At 39.8% G+C, this 24887-nt stretch overlaps 1 protein-coding gene across 9 annotated transcripts in view; it reads right to left on the reverse strand.

Moving 5' to 3' along the window:
- PRDM15 (PR/SET domain 15) overlaps positions 1–24782 on the reverse strand; it is a 39822-nt gene extending 15040 nt beyond the window's left edge. For 2 of the 9 annotated variants that reach the window (XM_085305182.1, XM_085305155.1), the window contains exons 1-13: positions 24606–24782; positions 19622–19667; positions 16157–16250; positions 12584–12737; positions 11431–11683; positions 10189–10311; positions 7415–7513; positions 6394–6621; positions 5605–5740; positions 4358–4539; positions 3590–3684; positions 2613–2700; positions 883–1050 (exon numbers count right to left, since the gene is read on the reverse strand). In XM_085305182.1, coding sequence (XP_085161308.1) covers positions 883–1050; positions 2613–2700; positions 3590–3684; positions 4358–4539; positions 5605–5740; positions 6394–6621; positions 7415–7513; positions 10189–10311; positions 11431–11683; positions 12584–12737; positions 16157–16250; positions 19622–19658 — 1657 coding nt within the window. In that variant the 5' untranslated portion in view covers positions 19659–19667; positions 24606–24782. Of the gene's footprint in view, positions 1–882; positions 1051–2612; positions 2701–3589; positions 3685–4357; positions 4540–5604; positions 5741–6393; positions 6622–7414; positions 7514–10188; positions 10312–11430; positions 11684–12583; positions 12738–16156; positions 16251–19621; positions 19668–19764; positions 19785–24605 lie in introns of those variants that run through there. The other 7 variants (XM_085305192.1, XM_085305174.1, XM_085305165.1 and 4 more) reach the window with 7 other exon arrangements.
- Positions 24783–24887: the final 105 nt, after the last annotated feature.

Below are 24887 nucleotides of genomic sequence, written 5' to 3' on the forward strand. Positions count from 1 at the left end.
AGTCGCTAGGACAACCATTCAGCATCACCTTTGATGCTCCCAGAAGACTTCAGATCTCTTTCTCTGCTACTTTCAGTAGGAGAGAGGGCTATTACTGTTCTGTGACAGCTAAACATGAGACTTCTTGCTATTGTCACTACACCTATTGTTCCCTAGTTCATGACACAGAGCTGAATCACAGGAGATGCCAGTGATGGTATATCCAAGACATTAAATTAGATAGGCTGATTATTTTAATCACCTTTGGTCCTATCATCTAAAGCAGCAGTACCATTTTAATCATACTTACAGAGTCTGCAATCACCCAGGTTTTTCTAGAATCTTTGAGAATCTCTAACATCCTTAGATGTTTGTGATTTTAAACAGTCAGTTCTTACAATCTCATTATCATATAGCCTCAAGATTTCAAAAGACAACAAAGCACACAGTACTCCATTATTTATATTTACTCAGTGCTCACTTTCAGTCTTATACTGCAAGTAATACTGCAAGTACTGCCCTCAAATTTTCAAGTTACCTCAACTTTTTTAAATGAACAGAATTCAAAGAAAGAAAAAGAGATTAAAATCAGCTAATCTAAGCTATTGCATAAGTCAAGCAACTTTCACTTAATGATTAGCAACATTAGATTCAATCACGTGAGGCTGAAAAAGAGATGCCCCTCCTACTAAGTTTTCACAGAATTAAACAATTACCCTTCAAGATCCCTTACTATTATTTTTAATAAATGTCGTATGTTGCTGAAACCTGCTACCCTACATTAGCTTATTAAAAAGTGCTGGCTACCATCCCGAATAATCTAATGTGCAATCATTTCCTTAACATTTCCACCTCAACTGCCATTCCAAGGGCAATAATTAGGTTCATCTGCAGTATACTTACCTTCCAAGTGTCGTCTTTGATGGTCCAGCATGACATCTTTCCGGTAGAACATCTTATTGCAGATTTCACATGCAAACTTCTTATCTCCATGCTTCTTCTTGTGTTTTGAGAGATTACTGTTTGTAGAAAAGAATCTGAAACACATCTCGCACTGAAATGTCTTGTCATCTGTAAGCAAGAGAAACAATGTAACTCTTTACAGATGGAAACTGTTTTTGTGTATTTGTGAAGCAGACAGTTCTTCTGTTAGGACTGACTTTTCACATATAACCCATCATACCCAAACTGAGGAGAGAAATGTGAAAATGTATTTTTTTTTCTTTTACTTTTAAATCTATTTTCCCATTAAGAAGATAATAAACACCAAACAGCCCACTGACTGAAATCTATGAGGTTAAGTATCACTGAAATGCATTAGAAGACACTTGTTCAAAAGCAACGAATATGATATTAACTTGAATGCTGACTCTAGCATCACAGTTTCCTCATATGGGACATTTCCATTGTGGTCTAGTATATGTTAAAAGTCTGTTTCGAGTGGATTCTCTTAACATTGATCATAGTTTTTAATGTTTGTAGAATCACTGAGCACAGGTCAACCTAGCATCACCTGAATAGCTATGCCTAATGACAGCATACCTTTTCCAGCACTATGTCCCAGTAACAGCCAATACAAAATGCTCCAGAAGAAAGTATAAAATCTCTAATGTGGATCATTACATGATAATAGGCCTATAGGGAATTTGTTTTGTATTCAGTATTTGAGACTCTCCTTGGAACATGAAAGCATGCTCCAGCAGATGTTACTGCAATCACGAAGTAGTAGTTTGATTTGTTAAAGAGTAAGCAAAAAACGCTGCTCATTTTGGTAACAGTCAACTTAAGAGAGAGAACATAAGCTATTATCTTTGAATGACTAGAGAATACTGAGGTCACTTGACATTGCTTTCCACTCTTCATAAGGCAGGGCTTTTATAAAAGCTGCACCTTTGAATGAYTAGAGAATACTGACATCACTTGACATTACTTTCCACTCTTTATAAGGCAGGGCTTTTATAAAAGCAGTACCTTTGAATGGAAATGGAAAGATCTACTTTGGATAGTGTTGGAACTACCCAGGTGATTCTGATAGTTATCATCAGTCCATAAAAGTAATCAGAATGTCATTTTGTAAGCACAAGACAATTCAGAATAACTGATGTCAGTAATCACAATGGATGGTTATGGGAGAAAAAGACAATTTCTAGTGGTATCAAAAATATCTAGAAAGATTAGTGTAAGTATAAGGAAAGGATGAGAAAGCAGAAGAAAACCGTATTTCCAGGAACTACAAACTATTGATAGTCTTGCTCTTTTCCAATTCCTCTATTTCAGAGAAAAGAGGTAAAACTCAAGAAAGAGAATTTTTTTCAGGACAGACAGTTAAACAGAGATGGCGATGGCGTATCTGTGAACATACGACTGAAGTACCAGCAAGAGTATTAGACAAGGGAGGGGGCAGGAAACACCAAAAATGCAAGTATGTAAGTGATTGCTGATCTACAGATCACTAGCTAACATTTTTTGAGGAAAGGGAGAAAGAAGAGGGGCAGGCTGTTTGTTGTGATGCTGAAAAAAAAAAAAATAACTACTCTCCCTTCCTAGTTACTATTCCGAGATGAGTTTGTGGACATAGCCATAAAATGCAGTTATGATTTATCATGACAATAAGCTGAATATCACCTTCTCACCTGTCCTGCAGTTATGGAATTCCAATGCACTCTCTATCCGAAAGGCCTTTTCACATGTGGTACACTTGTACCTGTACTCACTGTCAACCTGAGGATCGCAAACAATAAGTGTTTAAGGGGACAAAAGCCAAGTCACGCCTGACAGAGAAAGTCTGAATTGAATTACCTTTTCCTGTTTGTCTGTCTTTTCTAATTCACTTGTTTAACAGGATATTTAAACATACATTGGTGGAAAATTCTGATACTGTATTATCATATAATCTGAGCTTTATACAAAAACAAGAGAGGGCCATACACCTGTGACAGTGTACTGGTCTTACTTGTAACCCATGGTCCAACATGGAGACAGAGTTTAGGAAAAGCAAGATATAATCTGACTCATCCTCCAGCTCCAAAACAGGGTTAGCAATCGCAATAATGGAAATATTCACTGGTAAGGCTCCACCATAGGCATGTTTATTATTTATATGCATCAACACTGAAAGGCCCTCATCAACAGGCCAGGCACTGCAACAATAAGCACTGTATGTTATACATACGCACATAGCTCTTGATAACCTTTACCCAGATAGTTCACACACTAAATGATGCTATAGGTTGGGATAAATGAAACAGGACAGGCAAGCAAGACTGGAACAATCCTACTTAGTACAATAAACTGAAGTCAGATCTCATCTCCAGATCCTACAGGTTCAGCTAATTCCATCTTGTCTTGCATTACATGATGTCTGAATATTTTCTACAGGAAATTCAGACATGAAGATGACCTTGTATGCCCAAAACTGTGTCTGCATTGTCCAAATTCATAAGCTCATCTAACAGAAGATGTTACCTGTCCCTATCAGTCTTGTCTCACAAGAAATTCACACAGATATCCACTCAAATATAATTGACCCAAACTCCCCAGCTAGCATCTTGGAGCTCACTGTACATTTTCACCTATCCTCAGAAAGAGCCCGCGAGTCATTTCCACTCACTTCATTCCTGCTGTGCTTGTATGAAACATGCTGCTTCAAGCTTTCTTTACGGCTGAACAGCTTTGCGCATTCCTCACACTTAAATAGTTTGTCACCTGAAGGGATCAATCAAGATTAAAAAAAAAAAAAAAAATGTAGTCAGAGACTGCTAAGATTGAAAATAACCAACTCCAGACAGTCAGAGGAAACCAAAGCACAAGCAATTGTAAATGAACAGGCTACAGATGTAAAATTTTAGTTATTCAGGAGATCCAAATAGTAGTTTTTGACCTTTTACATTCTAATTAAGTTTTTCTACTGATAATTATTTGTTTTGGTTCCCCCACCCTTTTTTTAAAATATTATTTTTCACAGATTCCTCAGAAGCAGATTATGGACCCTGAACAGCAGGTCCCAGACTAAAAAGCACTCGGCTGGTATTTACACAGCAATGTTTCCCATGCATCTGTGAAAATGAAGGACTGTGTATACATAAAGGGAGAGAACAGTTTTGATTGAAAGACCAGTTGTAATGGAGAAGCCACCACATCCTTGTTCCAGTTTAAAAATATACACCTGAATTCAAATTGTAAATGTTCTAATTTCAACTTTCAGCTACTATTTTCTCATGCTTTGGTCTGCCTAACTAAAAGAGTTCCCTAACAGGAAGAAAAAAAGAGCTTTGCTAAAATTACGTATATCAGTATCTAAGAATAGCCTAGCTCTTTTACTCAAAGGTGAAACTAACGAGAGATAAAAACTATATGCAAAGGAGGCAAACAAACCCACCATGAGAACGGATGTGCCTGCTGAGGTTGCTGCTGTTCTGGAAGATCTTACTGCAGATACTGCACTGATAGACTCGTTTGTGCTCCCCAAGTTGTTTTATCAGCTTCCGACGTATACCATGTCTACTGGAGAGAATTAAACTTCTTTTGAGGGACATGGTGTTTTGGTGATGAGCAAACCTACTGGATTAGAGAAAGAAAGGCAGGGACTGAAAGGTATCCCACAGGTTGCAAGAAAAAGACCCATCAGCTGGCAAAAGCTAAAGAGTGTTATGCTCAGCTTCTGGCAGGAGGGGGAGCACTGGAGCTTCATAATTTGCAAGGTGACTTCTTCACCCATTGGAAGCAGATATCAGAAAGCAGTTCACTCCACACTATCCTCACTAAGGCCAAAAAAAAAAAGAAAGAAAAAAAAAAGAAAAGAAAAGAAGAAAGCAGTAGCCACCAGCTTCAAAGATTCTCTCTTCAATTCTCTCTTCAGGTGTCTCACAGGAACATGAAGGAATTGTTCTGCTTATCTTCTAAAAACATTACCACTATTTGAGCTTAGAAAACTTGGTAGTATTCATGCAAAAAGCATATATGGTAAGAGAGCAGCAAAGCACCAACAAGCAGTACTGCTCATTTCTCAGCAATTTTTGATGGCTCTCCACCTGCTAGGGACTTCATTTTATAGCATTATGAGCCCTACACAAAAAATCAATCCTACTGAGACAAAAAGACATAAAATAATCTAAATTCAAATGATCAAGAATCAAATGATATTTCACTCTCCTTGATGTTCTGTTATACTGAACATCAGTTCAGAACCAAAAATTTTCCATTCACAGCTCTCACTCTGAGGTATCACATATGCAAATGAATTTGAAGTCATTACAAATTAAGACACAAGTAAGATTGAATAATAATGGCTAATGTATATTCTTTGTCTATATTATCACCAACACTCAACAGGAGTAACATTTCACCATATAGCTGCAAGAATCACATTAAGTAAAGGCAGTAACATGATAGAAGATCAAATTTACATGGTCTGTACTCCAACATTCATACCACCAATATCACACCAACTATGCACTATCTTCTAGCGCACAAGCCATCTTTGTGGCATTTCGAAGCAGCTCTTCTAGCAGCAGCACACAATTTTATACTAACGGAAAAGAGCTCTGCAGGCCCAGAATTTGAGCAGAACTGTTACATGCTACATAGTCTTAACTGAGAGGAAATTCTGCACCCCAGAACACTTACTTTGTCACTGAACTGATGCTATTTGTGGTGCTAGGCATCTTTCCTAAAACCAATTCCATAATCCTCTCTTCTGCAGCTGAAGGTAGGGCTACCTCATCAGGTGGGACCTCAGTTACAATTTCAGCTACACGTTCCACTGCAAACACATCACAAAAATACGGCATTAAGGTGGATAGCTAGATAGAAAACTTCAATGCAGAATTTTGCTTTCAGATTTGTAATAGGATATGGCACTGAACTGGCATCTATGAAAAATAACTCATGATGGCTAATAACTTCATAAGACTTGCCATATAGTGAAAGAAGCTACCGAGTCACTAGTAACATAGCCAAAAATTTTTTACAGTAGGTTCTTTTTTGATTTAGCAGTTCCCCAACCTACTGCTAAGGGGAAAGTTGACTATGCATCATGCAATTTCCTACTAGAACTAACATAATTTCCTACTAAGATAGAGAAAGGAAGGTAACCTTGGGAGGATCCTTCCCCTCCTATTTCTGCTTACATGAACCACGGCAGGTCTCTTCTAACTACTATCCCCTGTTTCTCTGGGCTTCTCTATTACTAAAACTCTTGCAAGAGAAAGCAGACTACCTAAGTGTAGATGTTGCAATATTTAGTGTAGACTAAGAACTCAGAGATAATTAACATAAATTTGTAAATCATCTGCTTTAGTAATCTACATACAAACTAAAAACCTCCACCCCGTCTGTGTGCTACTTTTTAGGTCTTTCTGAGAAGGCAGACGAGGGCATATGTGCTCATTCTTTTATCAAGTCTCTCTGTTTTACCTGCAGGATCTTTCTCTTTAACAATGACAAGGGGTGTTTCTGCTTTTGCTGTTTTCGGCTTTCTTCCCCGTCTGGCCTTCCTTCTTGAGTCTGCACTGGCACTAGTAGTTTTATCACAAACTGTGGGCTGATCCACAGAGGGAGTCTCTGTTGCTTTCTCTGGAACAACCTCATTTTGGCTTGTTTGGGGGGCACCTTTGGCTTGTTCCAGGTGACTCAGCAAATGCTCTGTATGAATGGTAAAGAACATGAGAGCAAAGAGAGAAGATACTGTCATGAAACACTCAAAGGTATAAATCAAACTGAAGCCTATCTATCAGGTCAGCCTCACTTAATAGCCTCATTTCAAAATATTCTCTATTAAACTCTCTCAAAATACTCTGTACTTAACTCTCAGCATACTATCTATTAAACATTCAAATGATAACTAACATGGACTGAAGTTTTTAAGAGGTTTGTTAGATATCACTGGAAAAAGGCTGTGCCCCACTGATAATGAATCCATTTTTTCCAAAGGCCCATGAGATTTTGCAACCTGAGTCTCTTTTTCAAAAATTATTCATAAAATAATCTTTAGAGCTCAAATTCTTTTGAAAATCATATAAAGTAATTGCAAATGAAATGCAGGAAAATAATCTTATTAGCATTACTTAATCTGTCCTGTAAATATCAGACAGAAAATATCACTAAGCATAAGCTGGCATCACTGATCTTACAAACAGTTCACTGAGTTCACTGTTCTTCATGTTTTCAGCATCCACATGATACCATCTAGACAACAATTTCATTTCTTCTAGATTCAGTACTACAGCTGTTTATCTAGAGAGTTGCCAGCTGCCAGTATCAGTAATGTCACTGTTCCACACCCTCTCTTTTTTTTAAGAATAAGTAACCAAAACACGTAAAACCTTTATCTTACTGCATCATGGATAGGGAAATGGCTTCACAACATCTTGCTCTGCAAGAGCAGTATTCTCCTAATGTCTCTAATAGTCTTTCAAGAATTTCTAACCCTTCTTACCCGTCAGTAGCTGAGGCTCCTGGAAAGCAGATGAACACACTTTACACGTCCACTGGCTGGACTCTGCTTCTGCAGATCCACTGCCTTCTGGAGTGTTCACTAAATCATGACAAAAAGAAATACTCAAAAGCTTTGAAAATCCTTGTTACCTTATTTAACTTGTAAGGACTCTCTGCATATCACAAGACACCATTTGAGCAGTAATAGGCCTACTGAGGCAGCTGCTTAATTCTCAACTTCCCAGCTACATTTCATCCGTGTACCAAACAAAACTACTAGTCACATAGCTGAATGCGTACAATTTGCAAGCAACTGTTATAAATTCTGAAATATGATTTATTCTCTGTGACTACATGAACACCTGAAAAGTCAGAACAGAAATCAGCTGGTGCCAGGAGAGTACGCTGGAGCTCTTGTAAACTCTTGAGGAACTCTTTATCACCTACTGAAGAAGTGTGATGATCAAGACAATACAAAGTATCTCTGCTGTGACTAATCTTAAGCACCTTTAAAGTTACCAGTACTCTTCTAGGCCAGCTGAAGACAGAAGTAGAAAAAGCCTCCTTGCTCCCTTTGAAGAGCATCACAGAAACAAGAATATTTAGATTAACAGAAGTAATCGTGATGACAATGAAACCTGTTTTTGAGCATTTTCATTAACTTGATATTCTACGAACTACCATATTAATGTTTTAAATAACATGAGCTCACATACACAAAGAAAATAAAGAAAAAATAAATATTATTTTAAATAAACTAGTAGAAAATTCTTTTCTTTACTTAAGGGGAGGGAAATGGATAAGGAATGAAAAAAAAAATCAAGAAAATGGTACTCGGCTCACAGTCCACTGTTCTTTAAGTCCTTGGATGATCTGCCTAAATTTATCAAGAGTATCTGATAAATGTGGACTGGTTCACAGATATTTTGGTACACACACAGCTGAATATTCCAGTCTACAAGAATCCCCCAGAGAAGCAGGGTGGCTCTGCAATTAGGTTAAGCGAATAGCAGCACAGGAGATGCAAATTATACTTTGTTCCTGCCATAAATCTCCTGCATGACAGTGAGCAAGTCAGTTAATCTCTCTCTCTGCCTCCAATCCTCATCTGTACAGCAATGATAAACATAACTTCCTCCCTCCCACTGTTGTCTCTTAAACTGAAATAGGATATTTTCTGGGGCAGAGATTACTCCTTGTCACACGTGTGTTCAGTGCACTGCAACTACAGAGGTCTGATCTTATCCATGCTGTAATAAATAAAAAAATGACTCAGTAACAACAGATATTCCTCCTGAAAAGGCTATGGAAAGAATCTCCTGTCTTGAAATGTTTGCCCATGAGGCCAAAACAGCCAACTTAAGCTGCAATATTTTTCCTAACTAGAAGAAAAATAATCATGTTAGTAAGCACCATGTAAGCTGTTAGCTGTGTCTTATGAAGTTGCATGCTAATAAAACTGAAAAAAAATGCTATTTGCAAAACTGAAGTCTGTTTTGGAAAATTGTCCCTGTTTCTGCACTTCGCTTGCTCCTTATATAGCTCAAGCAGGAAACCCAAAGACCCCACTTATGTACTGGTTTTCCAGGAAGACTGCTCTGTCTTTAGGCCTCCAGGTAGGCCACTGAGCCTATAAGCCTATGTAAAGTGTTTCCACTTTACTTGGAAACATGGCTCTGTCAGTCTACAACAGCTTTGTAGGCAAGCAGTCAGAATCAAAAAAAAGCGTATTTTGTTTTGGAAACACCAAAATATTGCAACAGTGGGAATATTTTAGGTTTCCCAAAGCACAGTACACAGCATTCTGTTTCTACTGCAGCTGGACTTTCCAATAGCAGGATGAAGGAGGTAGGAGGGGCTGTTCAAGTTCTTCATAATTTTTTCCCAGAAAAATTAAAGTTATGCCAAAATGAAAAGACAGCTCTCCAGCCAGTTTCTACATTTTAGCTGTAATGCTATATACTTCTGAGAAAGTGCTCTGTACACATCTCCAGCCACTCTTCCTCTCCTCGCTACTGTTAATACCAATAAGCAAAATTTAGCAAAACAACTTTCCAAAGACAACACAGAATACTTTCTTTTGATCCAGATTCCTGTACTATGTATTCTGATTTTGCATTTAGATGTAGCAAGTTGTGTTAAATGGGTTCTTAATTTCACCCTTCCACTTATTAGAGACTAGGGGGTTTTGTTGCTTCATGATTAACTTCAGGGACTGAGATTCTCTGACACAACTAGGGACTTCCTAAGCCATTTGTTCTTCTCCAACAGTATTTGCTTTGCATGTAAGTTTGTCTAAATTTGAGTTCCTGTGATCAAGTACAGTCTGAACTCTACTATACTTCTTATCATGTTGTAATTTGGGGATAGCTGCTGTTCTTGTCATTTCCAAACAGCACTGCTCCTATGCTCACATACTTTTATTTTCTTCTAGCACCTGACAAACTATTGCACCTTGCACAAGAAGTTGATCAATTTTCTTTGGAACACCTGCTCATCCCCTCCTGCAACCCTAACCACCTCCAAAGTCAGAAGCAGTTATAGAATTAATGAAAAATATGTACCTAGAAGTTTTAGGACTCTCTCACTTTTTAACTTGTATGAGTATTTTAAGCATGATCCATGAAAACAAAAACAGACTTTCGAATTGTCACTGAATTAATTATTTACTGAATGTTATATAGCCATAATAGATGCATAAATGTGGTAAATCTAGTGGCTCTTAGATCTGAATCTGTCCTGTAGCTCTCTTAAAAATACTACAATTTTGCATACTTGCTGTATCAGCTACTGGTATGCTGGATTTCTTCGCTTTTTTATGAGAGAAGACAGCAGATGAAGGCTTTGAAGAGATTTTGTTCCCTTCCTTATCATATTCCATTACTACCAGGCACATATCTGTGGAGAGGAAAAACAGTTCTTTTTCATTACTTTCCAGGCACTTTGGCTCTCTTGCTCTGTGCTAAGGGGCAATAATCATAGCCAGAAAGCTTTGCCCTATAGCAGGTGTAAAAAAAGAATTTTACATAAAATCCTAACCAGGACATTCTTATGCTTGAATCTCACACAATATGCCTTTCATATTGTGGAGCGTATATTGAAAGGGCTGAACAGAATGCACCTGAACAATTTGTGTTGTATATATGCACACAAAAATACACGAACAGGTTAAACAAAAGAGGAAAAAGAGGAAACCTCTTAATTAATACCAAAAGGAAAAATCTTGGAATTCTGAAACATATTAACAGCACTGATTCAGCTGTAGCACTTAAGACTATGCTTACCACCAGGAATAGCCTCAAAGCATATTAATGGCAATGGCATCTCCCTGAGCTATTTGTCACCCCCAAATTACATTCAGCATAGCAATAACACTGTATGGGAATACTGCCAACTCAACAATAGAAAAAAATGCCCTTGCAATGCTTAAGGACCTTGCCTTTTAGCTATATAAACATAAGAGTAGAAGAAAATTGAGAGGCAGAGGAATAAAAGACCTCTGGTAATTCTAATACAGATTCTAATAAATCTGCTGTCTCTCCTTGCCAATGCACAAGCTATCATGCAGAATGACAGTTCAGTTTTGAGTTTATCTTGTTCTAGTGAATCTTGTGTAAGGCTCCATTACAACTGAAAGAGAATGGCTTCTTTGGCAAATCTGCATATACATTTAGACTTACTATGACATTGAGGTTACTTCGCAAAGAAGATGAAAGCTCTTCTACCCACGTGTTTTGATGCAATTACCAGTTCTTTAGTTAAGAACTATTTATCCAGTTTGCTCAGTTTGAGAGGCTGAATGATCAACTAGCTTATCCATCTCTTTCTGAAAACTCACATACATCATGGTGAAAAATCTATGTTTCTTCTGGTATGACAATCAGGTATGTTGGTTAGCCTGACTCTAAAAGCTAACAAATTCAGGGTCAGAGCCTATTAAAAAGCAGTATCAACTGCCACAGCAGGAGATCATCAGTCCCTGGGCCCTTAGGAAGGAAAAAAGGCCCCCACACATACCATTGGCAATACTAGTGACCTGCTTCAGCACTGGCTTTTCCATTTTTTTGGCGTAAAAAGCTGCATACCACACTCGCAGCTCAGTTCCTGGTGGAATGTCCCGGGAGGTGGTGAAGTAAATATCACTGTCATGCTGAAAGGCAGTTAAGTTCTGATGTTCATATTCGGTGGCTGGTCGCACCATCATCATCCAGTTGCAATCATCTTCATTTGAGGTATCRAAATACAGTAGGGGCCCATCCTTCTGGAACACCTGCCAGACAGGCAAACAAGCAAAATACACAGTAATAAAACCAACCTAAAAAGAGTTTTAATTTTCTGCTTTTGCACATCTTTCATTGCATGTGTATTAGAAACAAAGCAAGCCTCACCACTTGCATCAGAAAAGCATCAGTCACATCTTCAAATGAATAAGGCCAAGATAGAGTACTAGTGGCAGAATGGGAACAGAATGAACTTCTATTCTAAGAAGTCTTGCTTTAGCCACTATTTTCTCACTGGAATTTGAATGACTGGATCAAGGGGAATGGGGGAAATCCAAACAGTACACTGTGAAATACTCATTAGCCCTTGAATTGCATTTCTAAACCTTAATTACTGATCTAAATCAGTATTACTGAAAAGGGAAGACTGAATTACATTTTTACCATAGTGTTTTTTCCACACAGCTTGTCAACAGAAGTGTAATACAAATGGAAGACCAAAAAACAAACAAAAAAAACAAAACAAACAAACAAAAAAACCCCCCAAAAAATCAAAAAACGGAGTGTTCCATAAACCTAATGCAGGTGCAACCCATTGAGAAAACAGGATCAAATTGAAGAACTTCACTAAAACATTGAAATGAACTGCTATAGTCATGACCCTTCCTGTATCATTATGTGCAGAAGGTGAAAGATGAGCAGTTTTCAGGACTTTATCCTCGCCTTGTCTCCTATAAGGACATTCACTTCAATGACGTTGAACATGCCCCTTGTTAATTTCTTCTGTATCTTGTCCAAGGAAGGCTTGTGCAGGTGGCTTGTTATCAGGCATGCTTAAAAGATGCCCCAAATATTTCTCTCCTCCATCACTTTTTCATAGTTGAAGATAGGATAAAATCATCGCAGGTAAACAGACCCCATGTTACTGCTTTTCATCTGCTGCGTCTTACCTTCAGAGGAAAAACTGATTCTTTTTCCAGTTTGGCAACTCTCTTGGATTCAAATGGGCCAAACTGGGTACGCTTCACTAGCTGAGTCAGGGCAAATACACCTTCAGTCCCGTCTTCCAGTTGTCTTATCTCCAAATTGGAAGGCAGAGATGATCTAAGAATTGAAGAGAAAATCGAGAAAAAACAGATGCTATGCAGAACAGTTATGTATGGCACAAACCTGCAGGAACCCAGGGAGGAAGAAGTCAGCACCCATTTCTCCATTCTCCAGTGACAGAAATCTCTGATTTCCATCAGGATTTATAAATAAACAGAGAACTACCAGCAGTGCAAGAAGTTTGAGTCAGGGTTTACTCCAGAGCTCAACACACAGAAGTCCAGGGAAGCTGACTGATAACATCGTGAGGCCACTGTCTATCATCTTTGAAAGATTATGGGGATCAAGGGAGATCCATAATGACCGAAGAAAGGCAAATGTTGCAGCTATCTTCAAAAAAGGCTAAAAGAATCACCAAGCAACTACAGGCCACCTATCTTGCCTTCAGTCCCTGGGAAAATCACCGAGCAAGTTCTTTCTGGAACCACTTGTGAGCACATGAAGGAGAACAAGGTGATTGGAAACAGCCAACATGGATTGACCAAGGGTAAATCACACCTGACAAACCAATTGCCTTCCAAGATAAAATGACTACATTTGTGGATGAGGGAAGAGCAATCATTTACCTTGATCTTATCAAGGCAAGGCTTTCAGCTCTGTCCCTTGTATCCAAGTTGGGGTATTATGGTCCGAACGGGTGCACAACTACTTGGGTAAATAACTTGTTGGATGGTTGGGCTCAGAGAGTCATGGCCAATGGTTCATACTCTACCTTCAGGCTAGTAACAAAGTGGGGTACCACAGGAATATGTGTTAGGATCTGTTCTGTTTAACATCTTCATCAATGACTGCACTCTCACCAGTTTGCAGATCACATCAGAGAGGAACAGTTGGCAACGCYTGGAATTGGCTGGAGGGATGGGCCAGCAGGAATCTTATGAAATTCAGCAAAGACAAATAAAGAGCCCTGCCATGGRAAGGAGAGCGCCTTGGCCATAGTGCAGGTTGGGTACAGTCTGGCTGGGGAGCAGCTCTGCAAGAAAGGCACTGGGGGTTGTGGTGGACAGTGAGCTGGATGCGAGCACGTGGTGTTCCCCAGCAACAGCAAGCAGMTGTGTCTTGGGCTGTATGAACAGGATCACCACAAGGAGAGTTAGGGAAGTGACTGTTTCCCTCTATTTGGCACTTGTTAAACCTCATCTATGCACTGTGTCCAATTTTGGGCCCCCAGTACGGAAGAGACATCAACAAACTGGGTCRAGTTCAGGGCAAAGCCACTAGGGTAGTCAGGGTCTGGAGAACTCACTCAAGAGGAGAGGATGGGGGAGTGAGGCTTGCTCAGCTGGGGGAAAGGACAGCTGCAGGAGGACCTAACAGCCAACCCCCAGTGCCTACAGGGATGTCACCTAGACAAGGGAGCCAGGATCCTCCCAGGGGTGCATGGTGGGAGGACAAGAGACAATGGACATGAACTAAAACAAAAGAGRTTCAGACTGGATGTTAGTTCTGCCTGGAACATTCTGAGATCTCTTTCAATCTGAATTATCTTATAGTCTCTAAATGTTTTTGCTTTGATAAAACTTAATTTTAAAATAATCTACGTTCTTCTCCAAATTCAAACACCTTACATACTAAAGCAGATCGCAGCTCTTAAGATGACAGTCCTGTAGATTTCTCTTCGGTTTTCTAGCTCCCTTATTACATCCAGACACAGATCACAAGTGCTTCTGTCTTCAGTGCCTCTCTCACTTACCAGATCACCTTCTGAGAAGAACTGTATGTAAGTATCTTTTCTACATAAAACTCAGAGAGAAAATCTTCCAGAAAAAGTCTGTGACTGGAACCACCATATTGGTTCTATAGATACCAACTGCAACTTTGGTTTTTCAGCTCTGTGCTAATGGATGAAAACCTAAAAATAATCAGACAGACTACTGACTACTCTATACCAGCTGAAACTAGCTGATCTACTTTCATGTCTAGATGGAGAAAATTTAAAAGTTTACAATCTTAGTGATAAGCAAATTAATTTTAAAAAAAGCTTTCAGTTTTAATAACAGAATATGCAAAGTTAGCAATGGTGGAGTTCAGGAGACATGTTTCTTAACATATCTTTTTCAAATCATAGAGTATCCATTTTATCTTTTCAGTAGGACTGAGGAAAATAACAATCAGGTGATTAAGTGACTAGATTGGTATTTATGAGATTCAGATCCAGTTTGTGGTTAAATTTCCCCTCAACCTCAGACAACCCACTCTCTTAGCTACTGTTTCCCAAACGTAAAATAAAGATTGCAATGACATTTCTTCTTCCCCTTTGTTATCTTATCTACTTTCAACTGTTAATTCTTCGGGAAAATAAATACATTTTACTATAACAGTTATTTTTTTTAACTCTATCACTATCCAGCAGCCAACACTCCTACTAGAAAACATGTATGCATCTGCATGTCAAAAAAGGCTGAAAACTAGTGCTAACACACCACATTGACAAACATTCTCAGTTGGAACATCAGGCATACTAAATCACAGTGTAACAAAAGAAAGAAAAAATGATAAAAGCTAGGAAATCATAGTTGAACTTGTAATTGCATCTACTTAGTAYAGATTGGAGATCTACCACATTGCTCCGTTACTGTTTTAGAAACCCACCTCCATCATCATTTTCTACCATTACTACAGCATTTCAAAATTACCCTTATCAATGAAGTAAATCTATTGTCAGGGCTATGAGGACAGCAGTCCCCATTAACATTAGCTGCTGGAGTTCATTTAGAACAGCAGAAGCTGTTCTAGCAGGAGCTTCAGTCAAGGTGCTGGACTTCCAGAAATCCCAGAAAAATGGGTGTGGTACTGCCTCTTCATGACAGCTGTCTCTTCTCCTTAGCAAAAGCCCAATATTTTGCAGCTTAATATAAATTTTGCTGACAATGACTGATTGCATTTCTCTGTAGAATCACTACTCAGTATTCTTTTCTCCTAACTAAATGTACTCTGTTTGTTTCCTTTGGCAAGCATGRATACTTCTGCTGTGACGAAAGTAGTATCTGTAATCATTCTTRAAGACTCATAAAAATGAGAAGAACAATTTGTTTGGGTTCTCAGTAGAAGTGGATATACAGAGGTTATATCGAGCAACCATTCATACCACTGGGAAACCATCATATACTTGTCTGAAACTGGTATGATACATCTGAGGAGGAGAACAAGTTGCAGGTACTCTGCCAAAACAGAAGCCATCACCCCATCTGGCAATATCCAACTCTGCCGGAAACCTCAGCAAAGAAGCCAAGTCCTGAATGAGCAGCAAGATATTTTTTGGCTTCAATTCAGCAGAGCACTTAAAGCGTGTGCTTTAGTTTTTCTATTTAAATAAGGTTATGTCCTTTTTGCAGACTGGGCTATCAAACAGTAAATATGCTTTAAAGAACTAACAGGAGCATTGGTTAATTAAAGCTAACATGAATGTTACTTACCTGGCTCTGCTCAATACAAAGGARTCTTTTACTGTCACCACTGGGCCCAGTTCAGGACACTCTGAATCATGGTACTGCCCACAGTCTTCGCACCCTGTAACCACACAGAAAGCATGCAAAAAGGTTCATGCAAAACACATCTGTAGAGTATCTGCCTCTTTCCTTCAAGAGATAAATACAAAAATCTGCCACCAAGCACATAATATATAAGCAGTTGCTCATTTATATTGCTTAAAAGGACATGTATGATTGAATGACAAGTTAATAGCCGGCACCTATGCAGATGAGGTAATGGATAATACAGATACTATCAGAAGACATTTGTTTGAATTTTTTCCTCCATGAAGGTATTTGCCTCACATCCACAGTAAATATTCTGCTTAAAGATGAGATTATTCTTTATCTAAAGTGCTGTAACATCTAGCAGCTAAAGAAAAGCACATTACTATCTTCACTAGGTCCAAATCCTTTAAAAAACAACTTGGATAGTGTGGTCTATTCAGAGATAGAGATAAAAACCCTGGCCCCTGGTRTCAGCAGTCAAACCCCCCATGGACCTCAGCAGAGCAAGAATGCACAGCAGGTGCCAAGCTCTGCCTGGAACCACACCTGATACACTCATACTTCTCACAYACAGCCTGGGGGAAACTGGCACCCAGTCAGCAGTGCTTGGAGATAACTTCTGGTGCCTTTCCAAACAAGTCAGCTGACCAAGCAATACAATTTGGCTGCTCCTTATTTTCAGCTCTCCTAAATTAACTTTTAGTTCAAGTGACTGTAAATTATCCAGAACTAAATGGCTCCTAAGAAACAATTTCAGGACTCAGATAATTTGAAATCTTTTTAAATAAGCCAATTTAGCAGGAATCCAAATGCACATTGCTCTACTGTGAAAAACAGCTGTCAGACTGCACTGCCTGGTCAGCTGTTGACACAGCTTAAGAGATCATCACATAGAGGTTATATTCCTAGAGTGCTGATTTGCATCTGAGCTCCACATTYGTAAGGGCAAGCCAGATATACTCAGGAAGTTTGCAAAGTGCGAGGTAGCTAGACATTTTTGGAGGGAGGACAACAACAAAAAGAAGACAATTGTATTCAAGAATATATACCCTGCTCTGGAAAGAATGTTCTGTATTCCTAACTGGAAACTTATCCTTCCAGCATTTACATCAGTGAACTAACAAAAGGATTTCTTCTAAGACGTAGAAAAGGAATCCCAAACTACAATACAAAACTCCATTTTGTTTTATTCTGGCAACAAAATCAGCATAGCAGTGCAAATYCACATACATTTCAATACCAACTTAAGCAATCTCCAATCCTGGCCACTTCTTCCTCTACAGCCACTTGTGGTGCCTCCTACTGAATCCAGTAACAAAATAACCTTTTTACTCAACACTTTATTTTTCAGTTGAAYCAATTTCCCAGTCTAGTTTGCTTTAAAACATCAAAAATAGCTGCATCAAAGGAAATGACAACTGCGCTATGTAGCTACAGTGTCAAATCYAAGGCTACAGCCAAATTGCCTCACTCACTCCTGGGCTGTAGTTTACCAAAACATCCTGCCCTTCAGGTGTGCTGAACTCAACTACCTGTATGTCCATTGCAAACAATATTACTGAAAAAATCTGGGCTAAATATAAATTTCCATAAACAAAGAGGGTGGAAGAGCTGCAGAGGAATGTGTAAACCARACTACTGAAATGAACTGGAATATCATTCACAAACAGTTGTCATAACCAGCGGGAACTGGAAGGAATAGCCAGAACAACAACTTCTTAAACAGGCTTTGGTGCCAAAGGAAACAAACCACTTCACAATTCCCCTTATCTTTTAATTCCACCTATGCAGCCCCCACTTGTGCACAGATAACCACTGCACATGCTCAACAAGCAGCACACTGCATTGTCCAAAACTACGTGCAAGAACCACACTACATGTCTAACCCCACTGTGGATGAATGGTCAAAGCAGGAAAAACATTACACTGACACTATGTGGCACGTCCCAAAAACTGAGGGAAATCTAACAGCTGACATTCCCCAAGGCTGGTATACTTGCTGTATGTGACCTTAMAAGAGGTTAAGATCGCAGAAAAAATATGAAACTAAGCCTATGGTTAAATGGTAAATTGCCCTGGAGGAAATATATTCACAGACTTTTAYAAGAAATATTCCAAAACTCTCTGATGGCTATTACATATATACTCAACAATGGTAATGATGGGAGTTCATAATATCATTCATAAAAATTCACTTTTTCAGAATGTAAGTGGTCCCCATGTTCCATGGGATAAACTTACACTGAGCCCTGGAAAGCTCAAGAAATTCACTGACTGCAGCCTCCACTGAAAGGGGATAAAAAAAGGGCTGTGTGACACACAGCAATTAAGAAAAGGTAACACATTCCCACACTCTTTGTTATCCACCAAAATCTGTTTATGAAGGGAAAAATAAAGTAACTTTACCACCAGTATCTGCAACTCAAAAAACAAACGAACAAACCCCAAAACCCCATTCAGTCAACACTATTTTCGAAAGAACCCTCGTAAATCTGTGGTAGCAGGAAAGGYGGAACTTTCTTCCCTATATAGTTGCGGTAATGTTGATGTGCAGCTGAGGAGCCATCAAGGCTCAGAGTCTGTGTATCCAAGGACAAATTCTCCCCTCTGCTCTTCCCCAATCGGATCCACATCTGGGCCCCTTATACAAATATGTTAGTGGACTCTAGATCTCTGAACTTTTCGTCCTTGTAATACAAGGTCCTACAGGTCCTGACATGTGACAAGCAGGAGCTGYAGGGCAAGCAAGTCACTGTGGAACAAGCCCACTAGACAGGCTACATTAAGCATGGGACTGTCCACCAGACTCCCTGGGCGTCTCTTCATGCTCCATGAGCCCATTGGTCTGTGGATCCAAGCCACACAAAGGGTTACACAGCACAAGGTAGACCACAAAGCCAGGCTGCAAGCGCAAGAATTGCAGGCCTAGCTGCAGAGGCACAAGAGAACAGTGAACACTGGGCGAGACTTGGCAGGTCTGTCAGTGCATCTCCTACTGGGCCTGCTGCAGCCTCCTGCTGCGGCGGTGCAAATCTTTAACTTGCACTAGGTGTCAGAGTTCCCCACAGCAATCCCTAGTTGCCAAAATTGGCAGTATAAACAAAGGCTTAGACAACTCTCTGGCAGCCCTGAGGCCTTCAATCTCACTTATTTCAGCTACGAGAAAGCTGTTCTACTAATTCATATTCAGATGTCTTTCTATGCATTTGTCAGCAAAAAACAGGAGAACATGTATGCTTAAAATTAGCAATCTTCTCTCTGCTCCTCCATAAGCTATTGAGCTTCCTTTACATAAATGTATTTCTAAATAAAAGCTAGGTCTGTTTTAGTCTTTAATTTCAGATGTTCTGTGTAGACAAGTCACATCATGGAGAGATAAATCATCTTCCTTCTAATACTTACAAATAAACATTGTCTCCTCATTGCCATCTTCAGCCATTTTTCAAACCTGCCAAAATATAAAAGAGCAAGTTAAAGTCCTGAAAGAGTTTTATTTTCACCGTATTATTGAAACATCCATTTATGGAAAGATGATGCTGACTGACCCAAAGCATATCCAAATACAATACTGGCTCCTGCAGGGGTATAAATGGAAAGTTAAACACAAAATAAAGCTGTCAATAATCCCTCAGTGACTGCTGTGTCATTACAYGTGTTGCCGAAATCACTACCAAGAAGCCTAAATAAGTATCTGTAGCTTCACAGACATTTCTCTTTGAGACAGCGCTGTGTTATACAGCTCTCCAGCCCCCTTCTCACCAGCCTCCTGCCATTCCTGTGTGCCCCTGCTCCTCCCTGACATAAGCTTTAGGGCAGCCTCCAAAGAAGCAGGGTCAGGGCACCAATTCAGGCCAAAAACCAAGGACTTCACAAACAAGGCTCATCAACTCACTGAACCGTCCCACACAACTAGATAAGTCTTAGCGAAGGAATAGCTCAAGTTGGCACTACCACCAAGAGAAACATCAATGAAAGTGGCCTAAGCACTACTTATTTCCCTGGTCATCTCTAATCTTTTAATGTGATACATTTTTTCCCCCGTGGTTTTTCACTACATCAATTGTTTTATTCCCTACAAACAGACTTTCACCACTGTAGAGTAAAAGAGCATGTTCCAGTGGTGAGTTCAGTAAGACAGAGCTTCAGAAAAAGAAACAGCTCACAGCTGTAGGGAAAAAAAGTATTACTAAATTGCTGGTATGCATCCAACAAAACCGCACAAAAGTATTTAAATTCTAAGTACATGAACAAAGGTATTTCTGAAGTAAAAAGATCAGTACATCTTTAAGATGCCTATCAAAGCACACCATAAATCAAAGTCTGAGGGTTTAATGCTTTTACTTTAGCTAACTTTATGCTATTTTATACTATGTAAAATCATGAAAAAAATCATAAATGAAGTAATTTTAAACTATTTTTTACATTTTTTGCATTAATTAGAACATAACTTTGAGATAACAAATATCTTGAAAGATGCTTTGACCTGCTGCTTTACTTAAGATTTTAAGAAAGATTCAGATTTTGGGTTTCTTAAAGAAAGTTCTGCATATGGCAGAAGCATGATTTTATATCTAAATATTTTGTATAAATCACAGATCATAGCTGTTATGTTAGGGACAAAACTCACTCAAATCCTAAGAGGAATTTCCACCAGTTTCAGTGCATTTTTCATCTTTATGTTATACAAAACAAATTCAACAGTAAGGAGCTCAAATTCATGAGAGTTAAGGAATGCAGAATTAGGTTTCTGTTCCACACTGTGTGCCTCCATACCTGTATTTTCAAGTATGAGATACCCAGCCCTGCAGCGAGCTCTCTAGCAAAGATTTCTCCTAATGCCCCAGTGAGAGGCAGAGCAACACAAAGAGCCTGACCTAAGCCAGACAGAACGAAGCTGCAGAAGCAGCAAAGAACACTGGTCAAGAAAAAAACGGTAAAGAATAAGAGACTTAATCTGTGAGAAGGAGGAAGACAGGAGGAGAGCAAACACGGCCAAACATACAAGCAAGTCGGCAGAGCCCTGTWTGAAAATAGATAAAGCATTTCCTACTCCAACAACAAAAGCCAATCCAAAGAYACACAGAAGCATAGCTGTTACTCAGATTTCGCATCGAAGCAGGTGTTCCCTTTTGACACACAAGTAAGGTTGCCCCTTTTTWGAGCTTACTCTTGAACTCTTGATGTATCATATCGTAGTCTCAGCCCAGCTGGGCTGTGGAAACACGCCTTAGGCTGGTGCCCAGAGCAGTAGTTACTTCGGCGCAGGTATAAGCTCYACTGACTTGTCAGCACAAGTGAAGCTCACTGGCCCACTTCTRTCCTATTGCTTCAGGTACTGGCAGCAGCTATTACATACCCACGCCTGACTCCATACTTCTGCCAAGTCTGTGGCTAAAGCCACTTCAGCACCTACTCATGAGCATGGCAGGATGCAGGGTGTGATGCAGCGCTGTCAGCTGCACAGCTGTTCCCCTCCAGTTCAAGCCTCCAGGAGAAGCAGTAACCAGGTTCCTTCGTCAAAGCATAAACTGGTCCCAACTAGCCAGGCACAATCCACTGTCACACTTTGGCTGCAGGTAAGGCCAGCAGGCCAACTGACAGGAATACATGGCTGATACAGAGATACTGCTGCTCAGTTATCTGGCCAACAGCCAAAGGAGGCTTTTCGGCACAGAGTCAGGGCACCCTGGCATGCCGTGGCAACTCTGTCCCAAGCACGGCCCTCCTAAATTCTATTTCACACCATTGCAACCTCATATAACACCTGTTTCATGGGTAAATGGCTGGCACTGTTCCTCTGCAAAGCTAAGYCTTCCTTGGCTATGACTTTTGGGGACTATGCATGTATATAAAAGCACCACAAAAGCCCAATGCTAGGCATAAGCAACAATTCAGGGAATTTCCCAAAAGCTCTTTCCCTGAAAGCACCGTAAACAGTGAAACAGACACTCAGGGAACTCCCAAGTATGCCAGCACAAAACAAGCCATGGAAAGTGCATCACAGATTGTTGTAAAAAATGGTTTGTTTTGCTTTTTAACCATGACATTTTGTGGATGCTGTGCACTATTCCAAGGAAAAGTTGTACATCTAGTTATTTTTAGATAGTTTTTGTCCTGACCAGATTGTCACCYTAAGTATGGCTGAATTAATAAATACTATCCTTGGTCAATGGTTCAAACACATGCTAGAGGCAGGAAGATGACACTGTAAGTGCAAAAGGATCACTAATACTGCTGTGTAATATACTCTTCAAATGCATTTGCCTTCTAGTACTATTCTCTGYGCAGCATTCTTCATAAGCAGCAGATTGACTCTAGAAGTATCTTAGGTAATAATCATGGCATACAGGATTACAGAAGCAGCTACATCAAACTTGTTCTAGGAGCCAGAAGATGAGAATAAGAGTAAAGGCGATGAGGAATCACAGTAACATAAATAGTGTTCAAGGTGATGAAGAGAAAAYGTAAAGGTCCCTCAAACATACCTCACTCAGTTGATAGGGACACTAAGTCTCAGTTATTATTTGGATTAGCTTAATTATTATTTTTGTAAATAAGTACTTTTATTTTCTACATAGTAAATGATTTCTGCTTTGTCAGACAYGTCAGCACAATGACCTCTGAAAAAAATAGGAACAGACAGTATTATGTATCAAATGCATCTGAAAGTGCTGTGTACACAGATGCTCTGGGGCCAACACAGTGTATGTTCTAAGGGAAACAGTCAAATGCAGGTGCAAAAAGAGGACTACCTTGCATTAGTATTTCTGCCCTGCTACCAATTCCTCATGGTCTTTTTTTCTCCTTCCTCTTYCTCTTCCTCCTTTACAGGAAGTGTGAGAAAGGGAGAGCAACCCCAAAGGTGCATTTAACAATTCTGCTTTGCAGACACATAATAATTTTAACACAGAGATCACAAAAACCCTCACAAATTTCAAATATATTTCCCAAGAATTTTCGAAATAAATGCCATCGTGACACATGCTCCAGCTGGTAAACTGAGTCATGGAGTGTCACACTAGCTCACATGATGGTACTGAAGACAGATTCCAGATTTTTTTACTCTAAACTGATATTGTTCTGGTCCATGCCTGCRTTTTCCCTCTTAAACCCTTATGTCAGAAAAAATATTCCATTAAGTCACTCATCCTATTGCACGTAATTATGTTCTTGTCTCACAGAGATAATCAAAGCTTCTGGGAATTCCAGACACTTATATATAAAACAGACAGGAATCATTAAGCAGTGAATAATCAGGTGAAAAGCTGTAAAGAAGAAAATAGATCCCAAGTACAAAGCCTAATTCTGGCTGCAGAAAAAGAGCAGAAAAACAGAATTTTCTGTTTGTGTAATTAATTGAGTCATTTTGTGCCTGACAGRTGAACCTATAATTCAGCAAGCAAACTCCAATTGCAAGATGGGCCTCCAGAAACTTTAAAACTCATCATAGGTATCTGTTTGCACAGTATCACGTGCAGTATTAGTGTCAGGTAACTACTCAAGCCATAAGTTATCCAAAAACGTATGATTTGGTGTAAAAGCGTATTTTCTCCTAGTAAAAAAATGAAAATCAGGCTCCAGTGGTAAGCTGCATCTTTGAGCAACTTTAAGCTCATAAATGGATTTAAAACATAGGTAAGAATCAAAAAAAAAAAAGTCAGTCCATAAAATCTGTATTTAATTCTATCCTGTTGGTTATCAGATAAGAAGTTCACCTTTCTCCTTACTTAGGTTTTCCCCTAAAATCCATACAGTGGACTTTTAYTAGTGTGAATAAGTAACTTGAGAACACTGCAAGTTGGACAGGTACTACAAATGCACGCTCACAGGCAGAATGCACTACAAAACAGGCTTTGTTTGCTTCATGACATAGTCTAATTTGTTCACACTACTTTTCAAGAAAAACAGAAAATACATTGTGGAACATCTGATACAGTGAGGCCTTACATTTGCAGTAAGTTATTACAATTCTACTACTAAGTTATTGCTGAGAAGCGGGTGGCTCCATGGTTACATCCAGTCATTGGGAGCACAGATTAATAGAGCAGATGCTGAGTTTATACCACTTGTTCTATAAACGTTTCCTACGGTCACATTCAGTATGGCTGGTGTGAATAAAGCACACGCAAAGTTCGTTTAATGTATATGAGCGGAAAACAAGTGCACTGCAGAAAAATTCTGCTTATGAAGCATTGCAGGCTAGGAATTTTCCCTTTATTAGTGTAATCCACACACCACACCTTCTTCCAGAAGGCACGCGTTTATAAAGAGAAGGGAGAAGGGCCAACACGCCCTCTGATGAGCTGTTCTGACAAGCGAGTCCAGTTTCCCGCTGTTATCGATAAAGGCCCGTTTCGATAGGTAATCATTAAACCTTCCTCCTCACCCCATCTTCTCCCGTGTCGATCACGCCTTTAAACCCTCGAGCCGTGCAACAACCCCCGCGGCCTCTCCGAGGAGCTTCTGCTCAACGAGCAGCGCGTCGCGAGGARCAGCCCAGCATGATGCACCGGCGGCGCCCGGCTCCTCCTCCGCCGGCTGCCTCCGCCCGCCGCCCAACGGTTTTACCTGCCGGGCCGCGCGCGCGCGCCCGCAGCCGCCCCGCGAGCGCCCCCGCGGCCGTTAGGGCGGCCGTTGGGGCGGCCGCAACAAAGCCGCCGCCGCGACG

The sequence above is a fragment of the Rhea americana genome, unplaced genomic scaffold (assembly GCF_003343005.1).
Source record: "Rhea americana isolate MKP2758 unplaced genomic scaffold, rheAme1 scaffold_101, whole genome shotgun sequence".
NCBI lineage: Eukaryota > Metazoa > Chordata > Aves > Rheiformes > Rheidae > Rhea > Rhea americana.